Genomic DNA, 24635 nt, shown 5'->3' with positions numbered 1-24635 from the left:
TGAACTGACACATCTTTTAAAGTAGATTCATTTAAATTTGCTCATTATTGTCAGATCTGACTTTTCTTCAAAAATTTTTTGTGCCCCAATTTCTTCAAAATTTATTTTGAAAAATATTGATATTCCTATTAGTACCATATTTATCCTGTGTCATCTGACACTCCCACCTTCATGTTTCATCCCCTGTGGCTCATGCACTTTTTATTTATATAATATACAAGAGTGTATAGATTCCACTTTCTCTACTACTACTCTTCTAAGGTTCTAAAAAATAGTTTCCTCCCTTGTTTTCATTAAATCATGAGAATTTTGAAATATTATTTTCCAAAGGCCTTCCTCATTAAAAACAAAAAAGCCTTCTTATTAGAGTCAATAATGTTATTCTCTATGTTTTGTAACAATGTTGAAATAACTGTTTAATCTCTCATTTGTACTAAAATTAACACTATAAATTTCCTCTCATACTGAAACAGCAAAATATGATTTTATATTCCCTGAGACACTCTATAGGTGGCATTGGGTTATGCCATATTGTTGCATCTATATGAAAATCTATTTTTAAAATTATAGTCCTGGTGTGGCATCTCTAATGAAAAATTCTGGAAAGCTCTTTTTCTTTCCTCTATCTATCCTTTAAAAAAGAAAACTAATAAAAAAAACACTATAAAGTATAAAGAAAAGATATGTTCAATTATTAGTCATTTGGAATTTATGAGCTAATACTTTATAAGTTAATTTTCAACTATCAAAATCAATGGTTAATCTCAACAGCTTATTTTAAAGTAATAGCTTTCAGAGATTTAAAAAAAATGAAAAATTTTTTTGACTTTTTTTAAAAATTTTATTTTATTTTTAAACTTTACATAATTGTATTAGTTTTGCCAAATATCAAAATGAATCCGCCACAGGTATTTTAACATAAGGTTTACCTTAAGCTTCATGGATTCCTAGCTCTTTTTCTTAACATCTATTTCATTCAATATAATTCATTTGGTATAACTTTATTGTCCACTTTTTATGGGTACTGTGCTGGGGAAAATAATGGTGACAAGAAGATACAGTATTTCCTCTCACTAATTTTACAAGCCAAGGGATAAGACACATAGAGAAGCAATTATTATTTTTAAAAATGTGAATGTCAAAATTAAGGAAATATGGGGTACTCTGTGGAAAAATTGTGGGACCAAGCCCTATGTAGGAGGTTAGAGTAGCAACGTCCAATGGAAGCATAATGTAAAGCACACAGATAATTTTAAATTTTCTGGTAACCACAATTAAAAAAAATAAAAAAAGAATGCACACTAGGATTAACCATTGATATCTTGTTCCGTTCAACAGTTAAAGTGAAATGATCTTCCCCAAACTATAATAAAGTTATGTTTAACAGAAAAATATACTGCATTACTTCAATTTTTATATTTAAATTTAAATAAATTAAAATTAAATAAAGTAAGGAATTTGGTTCCTCGGGTACATCACTCACATTTCAAGGGCTCAAGAGCACATGTTGCTAGAGGGCAAATTTAAGGAATTCACTGAACTGACTCTCTCAATGCCCTTTCAGAATGCCTTCTTATCAAGAAGTGAATGGAAAGCTTCAAATTCCATTTTCAATTCTCCCCAGAAGCTAGGATGACTCCTGTCCTGCCAATCAAAACATATTTACATTTGGAGATAGCAAGGGCAGCTGCAGATGCTTTGCTGACATGAATCATGATAGAGGTTGTGTGGTTCTGGGAGGTTTGGTGGCAACTTTCTGATAATAAAGCTGCTTGTTCTTGACAGAAGATAGATCCTTTGGCAGTGCAGTTCTTTGGTGTGGTTTCAGGTGTTATTCTTAAGGATCAGCCTACAGTCTGCTGCTGCTGCTGCTAAGTCACTTCTAAGCCAATTCTTCATTTTCAAGGGTTAGCACTACACTAATAGATCCATTTGTGTGGGAAACTGTAGTGTATTTCTTGTATGAACTAGGATCTGTGATCAATATAGGAACTAATGAAGACTCTCCAGAGAACAGAAGAGTAACAGAGTTTATTCTGAAGAGTAGTAATGAGTGGGCTGTGGACAACAGGAAACGTTTAGAAATGCTGCTAAGTAAGAGAAAATGCAACTAGAGGAGCCCATAGAAAGCACGATTAGAACAATAAGGGGAAGGGGAAAGTTGCCTTAAAATAGACGGCTCAGTGCACTGAAAGCCACTTCACAAAATGGGAAATTCACTGAAAGCAACAATTTACCAAATGATCAATTCATCAAGTTTATCTGTTTACCAATATCTTGTTTCTTATAGTTATTAATAAAAAATACAGTAATGCCTAGATGGATTAGTAGAGTGTAGTCAGGTGGGTTGTCATGACCTTCCAAACTGCCTCTGTCATCCCCTCTGTATCCCACAATCTCTCACTCTGAGTCATTCAGACCTTCCTTCTTCTGGCATCAGCCACCATGCCTGTGGTGTAGCATGTGCCTCTCTCTTCTCTCATTTCCTCTAATGAAAACTGCAGGGCTCTGAGGTCAACCCAAGTGATTCTTTTCAGTGCTAAGACTTGAGATCTAGTCACAAGTAAAATATACTTATAATTATATTCAAGAAGACTTTTATGACAAATAACACATTAATATATGTTTTTAAGAGACAAATCTAATCTTTGACACTTAGGTTTTGCAGTTGAAGTTTTGTGTGGTTTTTTTTTTTCATTTTTTCATGTTGAATACATAGCTAACTTTAAGATGAATGCTTCTGTTTTGAGTAAATTAACAAATTTGGGGAATTTAGAAAATAGACTCATCCTGAAGCGGCATGCGCCTTTGGCTAGAACAAGGGAGAAGAGAAATGCTGGGGTTTTTGGTGGTCCTTTAACGAATAGGGGCTCTGTCTCAAGAACAGGGAGAAGTGATTACAGAATTGTAAGTGAAATGTTGTGAATAACTGCAGAGTGGGAAACAAGTATTGTGAGAAAGCAACAGAGTCTAAATACTGTGGGTGACCATGGCTCCCATAATCCACATAGATAGAGACAGAAGGTATATCTTTGAATACTCTTATATCAAATATTACACTAAAGGTACTGTTTGCATACTAGTGAGCAATAATGAAAATAACTAAAAAGGATACATTACAAAATCTTGAGCAGCAGAGCACATGGTAACAATAGGTTTAAAAATCTATGACATTCGATTTTAGAATCTATCTCCTCATGAAATCAATTTCTTCCTTCTATCACTCATGGATTATATTAATATTCTTGAGTAGACCATGAAAAAGCTCTGTAGTGTTACATGTAACACTGTGACCAAAAAACTCCTACAAAAACAGTAAATTGTTACATATGTGCACGCTCAGTCATATCTGACTCTTTATGACTCCGTGAACTGAATCCTGCCAGGCTCCTGTGTCCATGAAATTCCCCAGGCAAGAATATTGGAATGAGTTGCCATTTCCTTCTCTCGGGGATCTTCTAGACCCAGGATTCTGTGTCACCTGTATTGGCAGGTGGATTCTTTACCACTGAGCCAGCTGGGGAGCTCGGGTAAACTCTCAGCAGTTTTCTAAATCAGCAGTGTGCCTGCTGAAATACCAAATCTTTATGTATTTGAATTCTATACGAGTAGAAATACCAATACTTGGGGAAGTCCATGAGGAGATCTTAAACATGTAAGAGACATTTTAATATTGGCCACACTGGCTATGACAGAGCACATCCAAAAATAATCACCTGCCCACACCCATTTAAACTGATGTTTTTGGATCTCATTTCTACTAATTTCATTAGTAAAAAGTTAGTCACACAGTCATGTCCGACTCTTTGCGATCCCATGGACTGTAGCCTACCAGGCTCCTCCATCCATGGAATTCTTCAGGCAAGAGTACTGGAGTGGGTTGCCATTTCCTTCTCCAGAGCACCTTTCCGACCCAGGGGTCAAACCTGGGTCTCCTGCACTGCAGGTGGATTCTTTACCAACTGAGCTACTCATTGCAGGGTTTTGAACTGCTGAAACGTGTAACAGGGTTGAGTGCTAATAGCTTCCTTAGCATAGTTAACCTATACATACTAGTGAAAATCATTGTAATCAGTGACTACTGAGTCTCAAAAACACTTCTGACTTCAACACTTGATAATTTATTTTAAAATATTTCATTTTATAATTAAGAACCTGAAGAGATAAATATATAACTGCTTATCAAGCATTTTCCCAGCAATGTTATACAACTGGAAATCAACTACAATACCTGGAAAAAAAGAAAATGTGGAGACTAAACAACATGCTACTAAGCTTACTGGGCTTGCCTGATAGCTCAGCTGGTAAAGAATCTGCCTGCAATGCAGAAGACCCCAGTTCAATTCCTGGGTCAGGAAGATCCACTGGAGAAGGGATAGGGTACCCACTCCAGTATTCTTGGGTTTCCCTTGTGGCTCAGCTGGTAAAGAATCCACCCACAATGTGGGAGACCTGGGTTCAATCCCTGGGTTGGGAATATCCCCAGAGAAGGGAAAGGCTACCCACTCCAGTATTTTGGCCTAGAGAATTCCGTGGACTGTATAGTCCATGGGGTTGCAAAGAGTTGGACACAACTGAGTAACTTTCACTTCATTAAGCAATCAATGGATGAAGAAAAAAAAATCAAAGAGGAAATTTTAAAAATACCAGGATACAAATGAAAATCAAAACAAAAATGTCCAAAATCTATTGAATGCAGTAAAAGCAGTTTTAAGAGGGATGTTCACAGTGATACAGTGCTATCTCAGGAAGCAAACAAAAAATCCTAAATAAACAATCTAAATGTACCTTTAAAGGAACTAGAAAATCAGCCAATTTTTTAAAATTAAATTAATTGGAAGCTAATTACTTTACAATATTGTGGTGGTTTTGGCCATACACTGACATGAATCAACCACGGGTGTACATGGGTCCCCCATCCTGAACCCCCCTCCCACCTCCCTCCTTATCCCATCCCTCTGGGTTGTCCTAGTGCACTGGCTTTGAGTGCCCTGTGTCATGAATTGAACATGGACTGGTCATCTGTTTTACATATGGTAAACGCTGTTTTACATGTATATTTTAAATTACATATTTTCAATGCTATTCTCTCAAATCATCCCACCCTCGCCTTCTCCCACAGAGTCCAAAAGTCTGTTCTTTATATCTGTGTCTCTTTCACTAATTTTAAAGCAAAAGCTAATTTAGTAGAAGAAAGAGAAGAATAAAGATGGGAGTGGAAATAAATAAAATAGAGATAAAAAGATCAATAGAAAAGATCAATGAAACAATGAACTAGTTTTTTTTTTTAGGTAAACAAAATTGATAAGCCTTTAGCCAGAGACATTAATACAGAAAGAAAGAGCCCAAATGAATAAAATCAAAAATAAAAGATGTTATAACTGATACCACAGGAATACAAAGAATCATAAAAGACTACTGTGAGCAATTATACATCAATAAATTGGACAACCTTAAAGAAATGGATAAATTCCCAGAAATATGCAATGTTTCAAGACTGGATCAGGAATAAATAAAAAAAAATTACGTATTGAATACTAGTAATGAAACTGAATCAGTAATCAAACCCCCCTCCCCTCCAAAAAAAGTCAGGGTCCAAATGGCTTTGCATTCATCAAATGGTGAATTCTGCTAAACTTTTATAGAAGAGTTAAAACCTATCTTTCTCAAATTATTGAAAAAAAGTGAAGAGAAAGAAACATTTCCAAACTCATTTTATGAGGTGAGCGTTACTCTGATACCAAACCAGACAAAGATGCCACACAAAAATGAATTTATAGACCAATATCCCTGATGAAAATGGATACAGAAATCTGTAATACAATATTAGCACACTGAATTCAACAACAATAACAACAAAAATGCTTTCAGTAAAGTGGATACAGAGAGAATATACCTCAATATAATGAAGCTCATATATAACAAACCCACACCTAACATCATGTTCAATGGTGACAAGCTCAAAACTTATCCTCTAAGGTCAGGAACATGACAAGGATGCCCAGTTTCTCCACTTTCATTCAACATGAAAGTTGAAGTTCTAGCCACAGTAATTAGGCAAGAAAAAGAAATAAAATGCAGCCAAGTTGGAAAAAAAGAAGTAGAAGTGTCACTATTTATAGAAGACATGCTACTACATATTGGAAGGCCACAAAACTCCACCAAAAACTATTAGAACTATAAATTCAGTGAAGTTGCAGGATGCAAAACTAATATACAAAATCCTTTGCATTTTTATAAAAAAATAATAAACTCTCAGAAAGAGACATGAAATAAACAATCCTGTATCCAATTACATTAAAAAGAGTAAAACACCTGGTAAACTAAAGCACCTAGTAAAACACCTACATTAAAAATAAAACACCTAATAATTTAACCAAGGAGGTGAAAGACCTGTACTCTAAAAATTGTAAGACACTGGTGAAAGAAATTAAAGATGCCACAAGTAATTGGAATGATACACCATACTCATGAACTAGAAGAATCAATAATGTGTTCATATTACCCCAAACAAGCAACTGATTCAATGTAATCCTGGTCAAATACCAACGGCATTTTTCATAGAAGTAGAACAAATAATCCTCAAATTTGTATGGAACCACAAAAAACCCTGACTATCCAAAATAATCTTGGTAAAGAAAAATAAAACCAGAGATATTCTAGTCCACTGATTTCAAATCACAAATAAAGCTACAGTTATCAAAACATTATGGTGCTAGCATAAAAACAGATACATAGATCTATGTAATAGATTAGAGAATCAGAAATAAATCCATGCTCATTTGATCAGTTAATCTAGGAAAAGGAGACAAGAATGTACAATGGGGAAAAGACAGCCCCTTCAATAAATGGTGTGGTTGGGAAAACTGGAAGCTACATGTAAAATAAAATTGAACCACTTTTTTTATACCATATAAAGCAATTAATTCTAAATGGATTACAAGTTTCAATGAAAGATCTTAAATCATAAAACTCCTAGAAGCAAACGCACGCAGTAACCTCTTCGACATTAGTATTAGCTATATTTTTTCAGATGTGCGTCCTCAGGCAAGGGCAACAAAAGCCAAAATAAATAAATGGGACTACATAAACCTAAAAAGCTTTTTTACAGTGAAGGAAACCACCAATAAAATGAAAAGGCAACACACTGGATGGGAGAAGATCCTTGCAAACAATGTATCCAATGAAGGCTAGTATCCAAAACATATAAAAATCTCATGGAACTCAATATCAAAAATCAAACAACCTAATTAAAAAGTGGGAAGTTGACCTAAGTAGACATTTTTCCAAAGATGACTAGCAGGCAAATGAAATGGTATTCAACATCACTAATAGTAAGGGAAATGAAAATTGAAACCACAATGAGATACCACCTAACACATCATTATGGCTATTACAAAAAAGGCAAAGACAAGCGTTAGCAGGGATACAGAGAAAAGGGAACCTTTGTTCATGGTTGGTGGGGTGTATATTGGTAAACAGTACGGAGGTTCCTCAAAAGGAAAAAAGAGAGAGAGAGAGAGAACTACCATATGCTCTAGCAATTCTGCTTGTAGGTATTCATCCAAGAAAACAAAAACACTATTTCAAAAAGATGTATGTTCATTATAGCACTATCTAAAACAGCCAAGATATGGAAAAGTTCCTGTCTATAGTTAAATGGATAAACAAAAATGTAGCATATACATATAATGGAATATTAGCCATAAAAATATGAACTCATCATTTATGGCAACATGGATGTGTCTCAAGGTTAATATGTTAAGTGAAATAAATCTGAGAAAAAATACTGCATGATTTCATTTATATATGGAATCTAAAAAAACAAGCACATATAGACATATAGATACGGAAAGCAAACAGGTGGCTGTGGATGGGATTGAGGGTGGTTGATGGAGCTAGGAAGGATGGACAAAGTAGGTGAAGGAGATTAAGAGATACAAATTTTCAGCTATAAAATAAATAAGTCAGAGCAATATAGTCAATAATGTAGCAATTTTCTATGGTGATGAATGGCAACTGGTCTTGCAGTGATCATTTCTTAAAGTATAAAAATTTTGGATCAGTACATTATACACCTGAAACTAATACAATAATGAATGTTAACTACAACTTAGTTTTTAAAATGTGGGCCAGAAAGTCCATTTTTATGAGTATAAATGGTATCAATATACTTTGGACATTGTCCTCAGTAGGCATTAACAGAACAATTATTAGAAATTTAATAATAAATAATTTAGACAATGTTTTGTAAAAACTACACTTTTTTCTGACTAGCAAAGAAAAATCATACAGCTATACTTTAGGACAATAATGCTGCCAAAAATGTGAAGTAGATTCAAAGAAGACAGATTCAAAAACAGTAGAAGGCAATTAAAATATAATGAGAGCGAAACCAAGGTTCTGCCAAGGGGATGTACCAAAAAAAAAGTGGTATAAGAGATTCCAGAGATAGCAACAAGTTTTGTTGCTAATGAGAAGTAAGGACAAAAAGGAAATGAAAAAGTAATATTTTCCAACTCTCAGTAACTGAGAACATGCCATTAACTAAAACAGAATTTCCTACTTGGAGCAGGTTTGGTGGGAAAGTTAAATTTGGGACATATCAAGTTTGAGGTGGAAATCTCAACGAGAAACTGAAGTTGCAGAGGTGGAAAAATTATTCTAGGGAAAATTATAGGAATATGACAAAATAAGCAAATCAGGGAACACAGCCAAGTCCATGGAAAGAAGACAAAGTATAATACTGAAAGGCAGCCTTCAAGAATAGGAAAAGAATCGGGAGGGGAAGATAATGCTTCACAGAAAAGGGAGATCAATGCTGTGGAATGGTAAGTCTCTGCAGGATAAGGAATGAAGCTTTTTTTATTTGGCAATAGTCAGGTCACTTTTCCCTAGAAAAGACCAGCTTCAGTGCAGATGAAATCTGGTTGGCAGTGAGTCAAAAGCAGAACAGAGGGAAAGGGGATGAAGTAGTGATAGTAGGTTACTCTTTGATTTCAGTCAGGGTTCTTGGTAGCAAGAAACAGAAACCAACTCTGGCTGAGTGAGACAGAAAAGGTTTTTATTAAAAGAATATTGAGTGTTAGCAGAACTGAAAGAAAGGCTCAGTAACCAAGCTCAGGGCCATGCACACCACAGTCAGGATTCAAAAAAAGCACACGACCATCACAAGTCAGTTCCAGATTATTAATAAAGTTCGCACTTTCAAGTCAGCCAGCTCCAGACAAAGGATGGTACCATTAATACCACTTTCACTACTGTTCTGGGTCCTTCCACTCCAGGAAAATGTGTAAACTGCCTTAAAAGTGACTAGCTATGACTGTGTCTTTGGCATATGACCACTAAGTTAACAGAGCCTGGGTCATGTGTCCCCTCACTGGTAGTAAAGGAAGCTAGAGAAGTAAGTGGCATGTTCAGGTTCTCTAGTGAGAAATGCTCCTTCTCTTACCAAGATTCCTAAAGTAAAGGAGTTATACAATATTAGTGAGTAGGTTCAGATGCTGGGCAATCACAAGAATACACATATCTAATATGTATCCAATACATATTATGTTCAATCTATACATAAAAATAGAATGGGAAACTCTAGAGATCTCTTCAAGAAAATTAGATATATCAAGAGAACATATCATGCAAAAAAAGGCCACATTAATTGGTATGGACTCAACAGATGCAGAAGATATCAAGAAGAGGTGGCAAGAATACACAGAAGAACTATACAAAAAGATCTTAATGACACAAAGGTGTGATCACTCACCTAGAGCCAGACATTCTGGAGTGCAAAGTTAAGTGGGCCTTAGGAAGCATCACTACAAACAAAGCTAGTGAAGGTGATGGAATTCCAGCTGAGCTATTACAAATCCTAAAAGATCATGCTGTGAAAGAGCTAACTCAATATGCCAGCAAATTTGAAAATCTCAGCAGTAGCCACAGGACTGGAAAAGGTCAGTTTTCATTCCAATCCCAAAGAAAGGTAATGCCAAAGAATGCTCAAACTACCACACAATTGCACTCATCTCACACTCATCTTACTTTTGAGTAAAGTAATGCTCAAAATTCTCCAAGCCAGGCTTCAGCAATATGTGAACTGCGAACTTCCAGATATTCAAGCTGGTTTTAGAAAAGGCAGAGGAACCAGAGATCAAATTGCCAACATTCATTGGATCACGGAAAAAAGCAAGAGAATACCAGAAAAGCATCTACTTCTGCTTCATTGACTATGCTAAAGCCTTTGACTTTGTGCATCAAAACAAACTGTGGAAAACCCTTCAAGAGATGGGAATACCAGAACACCTTACCTGCCTACTGGGAAACCTGTATGCAGGTTAAGAAGCAACAGTTAGAACTGGACATGGAACAATGTACTGGTTCAGAATTGAGAAAGGAATACATCAAGGCTGTATATTGTCACCCTGCTTATTTAAATTCTATGCAGAGTACATCATGCAAAATGTGAGGCTGGATGAAGCATAAGCTGGAATCAAGATTGCAGAGAGAAATATCAATAACCGCAGATATGTAGATGACACCACTCTTATGGCAGAAGGCAAAGAGGAACTAAAGAGCCTCCTGGTGAAGGTGAAAGAGGAGAGTAAAAAGTTGGCTTAAAACTCAAAATTCAAAAAATGAAGATCATGGCATCTGGGACTATCACTTCATGTCAAATTGATGGGGAAACAATAGAACCAGTGACAGACTTCCTTTTCTTGGTCTCCAGAATCACTGCAGATGTGACTGCAGCCATGAAATTAAAAGACACTTGCTTCTTGGAAGAAGAGCTATGATGAACCTAGACATCATATTACAAAGCAGAGACATTTCTTTGCCTACAGAGGCCCGTAAAATCAAAGCTATGGTTTTTCCAGTAGTCCTGTATATAGGTGAGAACTAGACCATAAAGAAGGAAAAGTGCCGAAGAACTTATGCTTTTGAGCTGTCGTGTTGGAGAAGACTTTTGAGAGTCACTTGGACTGCAAGGAGATCAAACCAATCAATCCTACAGGAAATAAATCCTGAATATTCACTGGATGAACTGATGATGCTTTTGGCCACCTGATGTAAAAAGTCAACTCATTGGAAAAGACCCTGATGTTGTGAAAAACTGAAGGCAGGAGGATGACAGAGGACGAGACGGCTGGATGGCATCACCGACTCAATGGACATGAGTTTGAACAAGGTCTGGGAGATGGTGAAATACAGGAAAGCCTGGTATGCTGCAGTGAATGGGGTGGCAAAGAGTCGGACATGCCTGAGTGACTGAACAACAACAAAATATGTATCAAGAAGTTTGGTGTTAGAAAGAATAAAATCTGAAGCAGAACTTAGCAAGTTTTTTTTTTTTTTTTTGGAACAGAGGAGATTTAAATATGAGAAGAAAGAGTCAAAAGAAACAGAGAAACTGAATATACTATAAAAGTAAATATTTAATAGCAACAGGCCTATTTAGGAAGCAGGAAATCATGTTACACAGAGCAGAGATAAAGGAGTTGGCTTTGGAATAAGAAAGGAAAGCTCAAGAGAAGTAACTTCTAGAGTTACTCTGAGAAGTAACTCTGAAAGCTAAATATGATGATAGCGATTTACCTATACTTTTACTTTTGAATCATCAAACAATTAATTACTACCTATTAAAAACTATTCTGATAGTAATGTTAATAGAACAGGTTATAAAGCATTTATTATTTTTAGTTATCATTCTAATTAACTTATATAATTCTGTTAACAACCAGATAAGCATTGTTATTGATATTTTACATATTTTACAGAGGAGGAAACTTAAGTATCCAATGAAGTTAGGACTCAAACTAAGTTTATCTGATTCAAAGACTTTAAGGATAAAATAATATGCAATGCACTTTGAGAGAATACTTTGAAATCATGAAACAGATGTACTTTTTTACTCCCTATAAATCATATTGACTTAACACTTCCCATCCCCTAACTCCTTGATACTCTTTCCTATAGAGAGACTATATGAACACAGTCAGAGAGATCATTATTTAGCTCTGAGTTCTATTTAGAATCTTTTTTTAACATCTTTAGATACATAGACTTGAAAGTAGGGCTTCAAGAGATTCCCTTTATATATCAAAGGCAAGGCTTCCAGGTCTGCAAGAACAGTTTTGCTGTAAGATACAATATAGAGGATAGAGGATAGGGGAAATTAAATACAGGAAGGTAAGTTCTTGACATATGAGAAGAGGAAAAAACACTGATGTTTGAAGAAGCTTTCAGAGATATGGAAGAGGTCAGATGATGCTAGAGTCCCCGAGGTTATGAAAACTCTCAATAGAAGCCTGATAATTCAAGATAAAACCTGATAACATGCATCGAGTATTGTATATGACTAGAGAAGCTTCCCTCGGATTGTGCCTCCTGTTTACCCTAAGAGATCTTTGAGGGAGAAAAGATGCCCTCTATGAAGCAATGGGCCTGAAGAAGATGAGGCTTAGGTTAAAGAAATAACAGGATGCAGGCACCCTTAGAGAAGCAGAGTTATGGCAAGGTTCACAGATTTCCACAGTGGGTGCCAAGGAACTGTTCAAATGACTAGACAGTCACTGCAATGCCCAGCAGATAGCTGTATGGGCTACTCAGTGACCTGCCCACAGGACAGGCAAGGAGAATACTTGAGCCAGTCTCTTTTGTGCTATGAGGGGACTCCCAGATCATATTCTAGGATAAAGAAAGGGGAGTAGAGGAAAAAAGATTCAATGAGTGAGTAATATTAATGAAACAATGAGATGATAGGAGCAAAAATTAAGACAATTTATATTGCATACCCTTAGTTTTCAGTTGGTAGAGTCAATGGTTGATATTGAACAGAACTGTGATTGATAAGAGAGGCCAAGGAGAACAGAGATTTAAAATAGTTACTAGGTGAAATAGTTGGTTTTTTAACCCTAAATGGGGAAAAAAGAAACTGCTTCTAAGAGGCACTTAAAGCCTAAAAACAGGTCCATCACTTAAATTTTAAATGAATTCAAGCCTTGTAGACAATTTAAACATACAACAGATGTTAGTTTTCTAAATAATATCTTCTTGTTCACAAAACAAACCATCTAGAACATTAGATTTTTGCATATAACACTTTAAATGTGTGTGTGTGTCTTAGTCTCAGTGTGTATGTCTCAGTCGTGTCCAACTCTTTGAGACCCCATGGATTGTAGCCTGCCAGATTCCTCTGTCCATGAAATTCTCCAGACAAGAATACTGGAGTGGGTTGCCAATACCTGCTCCAAAATGTTTGTATTTCCAGGTATTTTGAATCTAGCATATAACTGCATGTTCAGGTTATATTATTCAGTTATCCTGGACTTGATATTTCTAAATATTTTTAAAACTTTTAACAATTTAAATATATTTAAAAATAAAATAAAAATAAATAAAACCATTCATTTAAATCCAAAAGTTAATAAATTATTGAACAAACTTTTTTTTAATTTTATTTTATTTTTTTTTTTTTTTTTTTAATTCTCTTTATTACTTTTAAAAAAAAATCACATGCTCCCCATCCTGAACCCTCCTCCCTCCCAACCTCCCCATACCATCCCCCTGGGCCTTCCCAGCGCACCAGCCCCAAGCATCCAGCATCGTGCACTGAACCTGGACTGGCATCTCGTTTCATACATGACATTTCACATGTTTCAATGACATTCTCCCAAATCTTCCCACCCTCTCCCACAGAGTCCATAAGACTGTTTTAAACTTTACATAATTGTATTAGTTTTGCCAAATATCAAAATGAATCCATCACAGGTATACATGTGCTCCCCAAACTTTAAATTGAAGTAACAAACACAATTTATGTTTTACATCATTTTTAAAAATCCGTATATCTGTAAATTATAAGTTTGTGTGTATGTATGCATATATATAAATACATAGATATATAGTCCTTTGGGAATGAACAAATATAGGTTGAAATTTAAAAAAAAAAAAAAAAAAAGCACTAACCAAACTGAATTTTTCTTGTTCCTCAGATACTTCACTTGGGTTCACAGAAATATTGGGCCAAGGACACCAAGATATTCAGGCAATTTCAAGATGAATTTAAAGAGACTTGCTCTATCAATGACAATAATTCAAACGAGGTCATATAAAACAACGTTTCTCAACTATTCTCAAATTCAGGTTAGACGATGACTCCAGGCCACTGGAGACCAGATGCTACAGGGAGAAAAGTATTAACTTTATCACTAAATAAATGTTCAGCATCTCCTGTCCTAATTAAGAATGAATACAGTGGCATCAAAATAAGTACATCTGTGTGCTCTAAACCTGATTTTAAATCCAGGACACAAAACCTCTTGGAAAACTTGGATTCAACCTATATCAAATGAAGAATAGAAAAGTTATAATTATAAATTATGTTTGCTGATAAAGACAAGAATGTAATGTCCTATTTAAGAAAGGCTATGACAAGTTTTAGGAGCTACATTTATCTATTATGTATCACATAGTAGATGTCTATTTTTTTTAATGTCTATTTTTTTTTTTTTATTTAGTCAGCTAAGTGACACTACAGACCCCATGCATAGACATAAAATCATCAGGGAGACATTTTGGGAGGTTTTCAGATAACTTTTAGAAAAGTGAAATTCTTACAGATTATATTCCTAGACATTCTATCTATAACTTCTTTACTCTATTACTCTGGTAATTCCTAGAGTTCCATTTTCCTTTTTCCTGTCAAAGTAAGAGTGACAGATCTCCCTTTTTGGAGCACATTTAGGTAGGTATGCTAGATCTAACCAACACAATGTTAATAACTGTAGGTATATTATGACTCTTCTGATAACACAGCCCAGAGAATGTTTTGTTGCATCTACATTGTTTTAGTATAATGCTTGAGTTACAAATACTTTAGGCAAATAAATATTAGATCATTCATTCACAGTGACATTGATTGAATACAGAATATCTACTTAATGCCAGGTGACATTCTAGGAAATGAAGATCATGGCATCTGGTCCCATCACTTCATGGGAAATAGGTGGGAAAACAGTGGAAACAGTGTCAGATTTTATTTTGGGGGGCTCCAAAATCACAGCAGATGGTGACTGCAGCCATGAAATTAAAAGACGCTTGCTCCTTGGAAGAAAAGTTATGACCAACCTAGATAGCATATTCAAAAGCAGAGACAGTACTTTGCCAACAAAGGTCTGTCTAGTCAAGGCTGTGGTTTTTCCAGTAGTCATGTATGGATGTGAGAGTTGGACTGTGAAGTAAGCTGAGCACTGAAGAATTGATGCTTTTGAACTGTGGTGTTGGAGAAGACTCTTGAGAGTCCCTTGGACTGCAAGGAGATCCAACCAGTCCATTCTGAAGGAAATCAGCCCTGGGATTTCTTTAGAGGGAATGATGCTGAAGCTGAAACTCCAGTACTTTGGCCACCTCATGCGAAGAGTTGACTCATTGGAAAAGACTCTGATGCTGGGAAAGGTTGGGGGCAGGAGGAGAAGGGGACGACAGAGGATGAGATGGCTGGATGGCATCACTGACTCGATGGACGTGAGTCTCAGTGACCTCCGGGAGTTGGTGATGGACAGGGAGGCCTGGCGTGCTGTGATTCATGGCATCACAAAGAGCTGGACACAATTGAGTGACTGAACTGAACTGAATTGACATTCTAGGATACAACTCAAATGAGACTAAGTCAGTCCCTGAGGCCACTTTAAGTACCAGGTACACTAAAAGGCTTTTAAAATAATTTATCAGCAATTATAAAAAGCATCATAATGGCAAGTTACTAAGCATTAGCTATTACTGTGAATATGTAACATATCAGCCTTATCATATTTGCCTCATAACCTCTTAATAAGATCTTCCTTAAGCTTTCAGAATATTTGGCAAAATAAAAGTAGTACAAGGCTTTGTGCAACTTAGTTTAGAATATAATTAGGATACAATTGTCCAAGAATATAAAAAAAAAATTTACATCAACACTGAAAAATTACCACAGATAATAAACCTGTTATAGAATTGTTATAGACAATTTTTTTTCTAAAAACTGAGGAAAAAATAAACATCTGTACCATAATTACACTATTAAAACAATAACTTTCTCAAGCTTCATGAAGCACTTCTATAGGAACTAAACAATGAGTTTGGTTTTTTTACTTTTACTTTTTTTGAAGTCTTACAGGTATTAAGGGAGAGGATACTAATATCTGTTGTCTACAATGGCTATTTCAACAGACTTTTGTGATATGGAATTATATTTTACTGGCTGTGTTTCAATCTGCGGTTTATCTGACCCATATAATAAGAAAATATTTTAAAGTGAAAGGCCTTGCTAAATGTTATCTAATTTTCTGGGGTAGAAAGAGCACTGCACTTCCAGCTAGGAAATCTAAAGGGACTAAGATTCCCTGAAGCTCAGTTTTTTCATCCTGAAAATAGGAACGTGTAAGCAACAAATAGAACAGTCTGTATGTGTAAGAATTTTGTAAACTGTTCAGCCCTATACCAAACTGGCCAATCTAGTTCTTTGCCCTAGTTCTCAGGTTCCATGGTCTCTGATATATGTAGTACTTCAGGTTTTTTTTGTGTGTGTGTGTGTGTGTGTGTTTTGTCTTAAGATCACCTCCCTCCAGCTTCCAGTGATGTGTCTGGCTTCTTAGTTTCAATAGTCTGAGATCTGATAAATAACAACTGCCTCCTCTTCTAAGCATATCACATGTGTCATTTGTCTTCACAACTAAGGAGCTTAGAGGGATCATACAATTAAAATGTTGCAGACTCTGGCTTCAAACCCAGACAGGTTGTTTATGTTCTTTTTATATCAATACATACCATGCTCATTACTGCCTGGTCACACAAGTCTCCTGAGGATAAAGATGGTGACTTACGCATCTCTGTGCTCATGAAGTCCAGCGGTCTGTTTTGCAGGGGCACACAATATTTTTGTTAAGTAAATAACCCGTGTGCGTGACTCATTTATGCTCCTCTTTCTGCAGTGAAAGCCTATTTCCTGTGGTTTTGATATAAATATGATAAATTACTAGGTTGATAAACATCTTTATATTAATCCTGTGTGAGGTTTGTGTAGTAAGTATGCATGTGTTTATTTAACAGTTCTTTTTCTAGGATTTTATATGTAGGGTCAAAGCATATGTTCCTGTTGTTCAGTCGCTAAGTCGAGTCCAGCTCTTTGTGACCCCATGGACTGCAGCATGTTAGCCTTCTTTGTCCTTCACAATCTCCCAGAGTTTCCTCAAACTCATGTACACTGAATAAATTATGCCATCCAGTCAACTCATCCTTTGTGGCCCTCTTCTCCTGCATTTAATCTTTCCCCAAATCAGGGTCTTTTCCAATGAATCGGCTCTTCACATCTGGTGGCCAAACACTGGAGCTTAAGCTCCAGCATCAATCCTTCCAATGAATATTCAGGGTTGATTTCCTTTAGGATTGACTGGTTTGAACTCCTTGCTGTCCAGGGGACTCTCACCAGTCTTCTCCAGTGCTACAATTAGAAAGCATCAATTATTCAGCCCTCAGCCTTCTTTATGGTCCAGCTCTCACTTTCATACATGACTACTAGAAAAACCACAGCTTTGACTATATTGGACTTTGTTGGCAAATGTCTCTGCTTTTTAATATGCTGTCTAGGTTTGTCAAAGCTTTTCTTCCAAGGAGCAAGCATTTGTCTTAACCCTCTACGTTTCACTTCTAAGTATTTTTATGGGGAGAAATATTAGAACCATAAAAATTCTCTAGACTCCCTTCTCTCCTTCCAAAAGAAAAACAATTAACAAAAAGTAAACCCAGAATATTTTATTTATTCATACCCTCCATGTCTAAAACAGAGTTAAAGCAGCTTTCAGAGTGAAAATATAGCATGGTAGAAATAAAATCTAAAAGTGAAGCAGCATGAAAATATTAATAGGAAAATGAGATAGGGCCAGCAATTAAAGCAATCAACAATACACACCCTCTAAAGTTCCTATGACTGGCTTAAAGTAGGGCCACAGAACTTTCTAGAAAAGGGAAAAAGGAACAACTGCAGTGTTCATGAGGCAACAAACCAGTTGCCTAATTCTAATTACTCCTGATGTTGACACCATGGAGAAGATTTTCCTGTGAGTCCTCACAGAAAATTACTGTTTAATGTAATAAACAGCCCTCTCAAACTATCCTGACAGTAAACACTGTGATGGATTTTATGGCGCTGTTTGTTAAAATGCACCTCAGTAAAGGTCGATAGCTTCTCATGAGAACATAATTTGATAAAAGGGATTTCTCAGAGCACTAGTAAGATGTAGTCCAGTGCAAGCTGTATGGTAGTCTGCCTTAATCCAAGAGGATCTCAAAACAACAGGGTAGGGGTTGGGGCATCAGAGAAACCTCTGAACTTCTGGACAACTGGTGTGTGTGTTGGGAGGCATGGTGTAGGCTGTAAGTGTGTGTTTCGCTAGGCAGCTTCCAGGTAGCATCAACAGCCTTCACCAGATTTTTGGGGATGCAGGGAGAAGAAATGGAAGAACTGATCACGTTCCCTCAGGCAAGCTCTGTAAAAGACTTTGAGCAACAGTGAGTTCAAGGTTATGGTTACTGAGAGGAAGAGGTTCTGCTAGCCTCTTAGCGAGTTCCCTGCAGAGTAAGAATGGGATGGATTTCCTTTCTTGAAAACTTTGCTTCACACTTAATTCCACTGAAAGTCCATTTGGCAGGGCAACATTCTCTTCAGAAAGAATTAAACAAAACAAAAAAAAAAGAATTAAACATTCATTCTAACACAAAGACAAATGAGCAATAATACAAATTATATATACCTTTTATAAAATCAACTGAAAAGATGTCATAAAAGAATGTTACATTTAAAAATAATAGAACAAAATTTAAAGGAATAAACATTTGAAAACTTGGTTCCTAATCATTAATTGCTATTATTTGAAATTTAAAATAATCCTAATTTTATTTCCAGATCTGTGTGCATGATTTTATGTACAGCTTCATATGTATTTTTTAATTCATTCACTTTATTTACACAAAAACAAATAGATCACCCAAGTGATAAGGTTTATGCAAAACCAACTCTAGTCAGTAGCTGCAGATGAGGAATTATGATGGATGTTCTTTATATTTTGCATTTTTATACGGATCATTTATATTCATTCCTCTCCTAAACTTGGGTAAAAAAAATATTTTAATCTTTTACTCTTTGGAACTATTGTAACTATATTAAGATAATTCTATTGGGAAATTATGATGCTAACCATTATGGCTTCCCTGGTAGCATAGCTCAGCTGGTAAAGAATCTGCCTGCAATGCAGGAGAGCCCTGTTCGATTCCTGGGTTGGGAAGATCCCCGGAGAAGGGAACGGCTATCCACTCCAGTATTCTTGCTAAAGATTTCCATGGACAGAGTCTGGCATGCTGTAATCCATGGGGTTCCAAAGAGCTGGACATGACTGGGTGGCTTTCACTCACAACCATTATGGAAAACTTAAATAAGGGAAAAATCTATTCTTCTGAGTAGAAACTCTCTCTGTAAGTAAAATTTTCCTTCCCTTGCCTACTCTAATGCATTTTTAGTTTGATTTTATAGTAAGCACTAAATTTTTAATATCAATTTTATAATTTACTCTTATTTCAGAGAGTCAGTTTATCAACCACCTGGGGAGGCAATTTAAGTTAAGACTATTGAACAATTAACAAAATCAAATATACATTTAGCTTGACTTTAATTTTATTAAAGGCTTTTTGAAAAAATGACAATACAACATAAGTTTATTGATTAGCTGTCTATTAAATTATTTTCTCCCACTTGTCCTTTTTCTCTTTGCCCTTTTTGAGTGAAAAAGCAAAGCAGGAAGTTGAAGTAGAAGAAATAACCTGCCCTGTACTCAGGAACACACATAAAGCAGCTACATTCCAGGCTCCCTGGAGAGAGCAGTGACACACTCACTGGTCTTTTTCTGGAGCCTAGCAAGAACTCTGAATGCCTCTGAAAGCCCATTAACACATTTATATATTTATTTATGAGATTTTCCCGGTCTAATGTGTATTTCCTAGGAGACTGGAGAGATACCCGAGAACATTCATTCAATTGCTTTAAAGTTACAAAGAATAAATGTATCAAAATCTTCATTTTAACCTCATGTCTAATTACTTAGTGGAGCTCTTTAAACATAGTCAGTAGACAATAAACGTATGTTGTTTCCATGAGCATTTCATTTTGCAAATAATCAAGGCCAAAAGGTAAATGTAGGTCACATTTTTTTTTTACTCAATAATTAGTTTCTTTCAATAGTCTAAATTTATTACTAGGCAAGGGAAAAATATGGAGTAAAATATGCTATTAAAATATGCAAAATGAATTCTGGGGCCAGAGTTGAATAAATCTATTTTCAAGAACTTTTGTAGTATTGATATCTATTTTTTTATTTATTTTAATTTTATTTTATTGTTAAACTTTACAATATTGTATTGGTTCTGCCATATATCGAAATGAATCCGCCACAGGCATACATGTGTTCCCTATCCTGAACCCTCCTCCCTCCTCCCTCCCCATACCATCCCTCTGGGTCATCCCAGTGCACCAGCCCCAAGCATCCAGTATCGTGCATCGAACCTGGACTGGCGACTCATTTCATATATGATATTATACATATTTCAATGCCATTCTCCCAAATCATCTCACCCTCTCCCTCTCCCACAGAGTCCAAAAGACTGTTCTATACATCAGTGTCTCTTTTGCTGTCTCGTATACAGGGTTATTGTTAGCATCTTTCTAAATTCCATATATATGCGTTAGTATACTGTATTGGTGTTTTTCTTTCTGGCTTACTTCACTCTGTATAATAGGCTCCAGTTTCATCCACCTCATTAGAACTGATTCAAATGTATTCTTTTTAATGGTGAATACCAATACCTCTAATATGTTTTCATCCATTTGCATACATTGGCAAAATTTGTTTTTAACCATATATATTTATTTCTAATATTCTGAATTATTTCGACTTTTAAGTCACAAAACAGTGAAGTCTTAGAATTTAGAGTTCTTATTTCTAAACTGAAATCTATTAATAATATGATACAACATTGTGAGGGTCATGATTATTTTATACTGATTCTGTATTTCATATAATACTTTAAAAAATATCAATTCATATCATTGGAACATTATGAAACAGGTTAAAAATGTAATTTTTATAAATTGTATAATAATCAGAACCAGAAAATGTTATTTTATTGAATGTAAAGAAGAATGAATATCTTTAGGGGAAAAAACCATGTAGTAGGTAGCAAAGGTAAGCCCTGAATTTCTCAAGGAGAACATCATAAAAAGTTAAATGGATTGAAATAATGAAAAATAATATTAAAATGTATTAAACTTGTCCTATCCAAAATTATTATTTTTCATGGTGACAGTTTTATGATTCATAGGTTAACAAAATAATTATGTATATTAGATTATTTTAATACATTCAATTGTCTGGTGAATATCACATTCAAATTTGGCCTAGATATTCTACTCTTTCATATGAGATATATAATTTACATAAAAAATAGTACAGAGAAGTGTCATAATCCTTGAAATGAAAAATTGAGCTCAGTAAAATCAAATTATTTGAGGCCTGGGGAACTATGATAGTTTAGACAAAACTCTGAAAATGGAAATTCCAGGATACTATGCATGTTTGTAAGTTGAGTAGGCAGAACATAAGTTAAGCTGACAATTTGTTAAAAGTCCATTTAAGAAATATTTTTGTGACTTTTAATATTTCTGTGGCTTCAGACTATAATCAATGTTTATTTTGTTTATTTCGTGACTCAGCCAAGTTTCAGCATTAATTTATGAAGCTAGACTACTCAGGAGAAACCTCTCTAAAATTAAGCAAACAGATGTCTGCTGATATCATGTGCTAAGTAATTATTTACATCAAACAATTAGTTGAACTTGTATAAACAATAACTTAGACTTTTGGGTCTCCAGGCATAATTTTGTAGCTTAGAATTCCAGCTATATTTTCCTTTTGGGTGAAAGGACAAATATTTAGGGATGAAATGTGCTTATTACAATATATATCCCTTGTCAGAGTTTTTTCCTAGTTATAATCTTCAGAGTCCTGTTAGGGAGGTGATAATAAGCGATTATACTGTGTCAGACTTTATTTTGGGTGGCTCCAGAATCACTGCAGATGGTGACTGCAGCCATGAAATTAAAAGACACTTACTCCTTGGAAGGAAAGTTATGACCAACCTAGATAGCATATTCAAAAGCAGAGACATTACTTTGCCAACAAAGGTCCGTCTAGTCAAGGCTATGGTTGTTCCAGTAGTCATGCATGGATGTGAGAGTTGGACTGTGAAGAAAGCTGAGTGCCAAAGAACTGATGCTTTTGAACTGTGGTGTTGGAGAAGACTCTTGAGAGTCCCTTGGACTGCAAGGAGATCTAACCAGTCCATCCTAAAGGAGATCAGTCCTCAATATTCATTGGAAGGACTGATGCTGAAGCTGAATCCCCAATACATTGGCCACCTGATGCGAAGAACTGACTTATTGGAAAAGACCCTGATGCTGGGAGGGATTAGGGGAAGGAGGAGAAGGGGATGACAGGGGATGAGATAGCCGGATGGCATCACTGACTCGATGGACAGGAGTTTAGGTAAACTCTGGGAGTTGGTGATGGACAGGAAGGCCTGACGTGCTGTAATTCATGGGGTCACAAAGAGTTGGACTGAAGTGAAATGATTACTTCGCAAAGATGTTTCTATTCTGTCTATTATGGAAAAAAAAATGTCCTTGATTCAGATAGATTTGAACCTTTGTTGCCAAGACTACAAACATGTGCATGCTTGTTAGGCAGTACTCAGAAATCACCAGTGAAGAATCAGGAGCACCACGTGCTCAGCATTATCTCATTCCTTGCTCAGGCAGTGTGCTGAGGCTGGGTTGTGCTTGGGAAGCTGATTAGAGATCATATAACTTTATCATGACTGGTGAACTGGATAGCACTGGTAGCTGCCTTAGGAAATAGTCATTCATTTCCTGGACCAGAACATGGTAGATTGCCTGCAGGTTGTATGTTCCAGGCTTGTGTTGTAAAAGCATTGGACACTTACATACTATAAATTCCCCCCACTCACCAGCAAAGATCAATTATAGAAAACAGAGTGGGTGTACACTCTTACAGGGGTTATCTACTAAAAAGTCTTTAGGAAAAAAGGTTTTGAGTTTCTATTTTTAAGCATAAAATATGAATAATAAACTCTAAATCATCATTTTAAATGAATTGTTGAAATGGCTTAAACTTAGAGCTGCCTTGAATCAGGTGCTATCACACTCAAAAAATTCTACACCCAAAATATGAAATGAAATGTGAGTTATCCTCCCCTTTCTATTTGGGGGTTACCCACCATTCTGTTCATTTAAGTAATAAGTATCACAGATGTATGTTTCCAGTTGTATGTACTTTTATCTGTACTTTCTTGATCTTTTAGTATATACTTTCTTCCTCCTTTTTATTGGATTTGTATACAATGCAGGATCTACCATGTACCTGTAAATATGCACTACATTTAAGGACTGAGTCTGTCTTGATGTAACAAAATATCCAAATAACAGAGTATTTCACATAATCAGGGTGTTTTCCCTAATGCAACCTTAAGTCAATAAGTAGGCATTCAGGTCTTATACAATGTCTTAACGTCTCAGGGTACAGGTCTTTTAGATCCTTGTAGTTTTTCAAAGTTTCAAGATGAGTTCTGCAACTTCAACTATTTCACACAGAAAGTAGATGGATGTGTCAAAGTCAAAAAGGGTAAAAGCCAACTGAATCTGCCTAATTTTTAAAGAGGTTCAACTTGTATTTAATCCACACCGATCATAACAGTGGGATATGCTCAATACTACTTGCAAGACAGGCTGAGATATGACATCTTTAAATTGAACATATTGATCTTAATAAAATTGTGAATTAGGCAAATCATATGTAGACCCTAATCCTCAGTTTCCTTAGTTCTAGCAGTTCAACCCTTCTACTTATAAACATTGAATGGACAACTGGATAGTTAAAAATGCAATTAGACTGTCCTTAGAATGCACATATAATAACAATTCGTTTTAGATATTTACATAGACTGAGCTTTACCTTATAGACTGCACTGTGTCTAATACACATGAAACACAACAACTGCCATATTTAAATCAATTAAAATGAATGAATGAAATATTTTAGTTATCAACTTTAAGCACCCTATTTAATTCCTACTGTACATTTTATTTTTATACTTATTTAAATCTGATAATCAGAATATCAGTAAATAACACGTAATAGAAAATTACATTCATGTATGAAACAATTTATATTTTACAGACATTTATACTTGTACCTTAGTGGGTAAAAACTAACTTAACACACCATTTGTTTGTGCTTAGTTGCTCAGTCATGTCTGACTCTCTGTGACTCCATAGATCGCAGGCCGCCAGGCTCCTCTGTCCTTAGGATTCTCCAGGCAAGAATACTGGAGTGGGTTGCCATGCCCTCCACCAGGGGATCTTCCCAATCCAGGGATCGAACCCAGGTCTCTTGCACTACAGGTAGATTCTTTGCCAACTGAACCACTAAGGAAGCCTGTAGTAATGTTTTCAACAGCGTGGATTTTACAGTTTATCATTA

General features: G+C 35.7%; 1 protein-coding gene across 15 annotated transcripts in view; it reads right to left on the bottom strand.

Annotated features, from left to right (window-relative positions):
- The window catches only part of CCSER1 (coiled-coil serine rich protein 1), a 1487998-nt gene that overhangs the window by 412127 nt on the left and 1051236 nt on the right, over window positions 1–24635 (bottom strand). The window contains exon 11 of one of the 15 annotated variants that reach the window (XM_086406532.1): window positions 1–24635. This exon is cut by the window's left edge and continues 76931 nt beyond it. The exons of the other annotated variants lie outside the window; for them this stretch is intronic. Within the exon in view, the coding sequence (XP_086262658.1) occupies window positions 24633–24635 (3 nt within the window). The 3' untranslated portion in view covers window positions 1–24632. 15 annotated transcript variants of the gene reach the window in all.

Source organism: Bos grunniens, chromosome 6 (assembly GCF_055505025.1).
Source record: "Bos grunniens cultivar Pamir isolate PY7600 chromosome 6, Bosgru_T2T1.0, whole genome shotgun sequence".
Lineage (NCBI taxonomy): Eukaryota > Metazoa > Chordata > Mammalia > Artiodactyla > Bovidae > Bos > Bos grunniens.
This window is presented reverse-complemented; position numbering and strand designations above follow the sequence as displayed.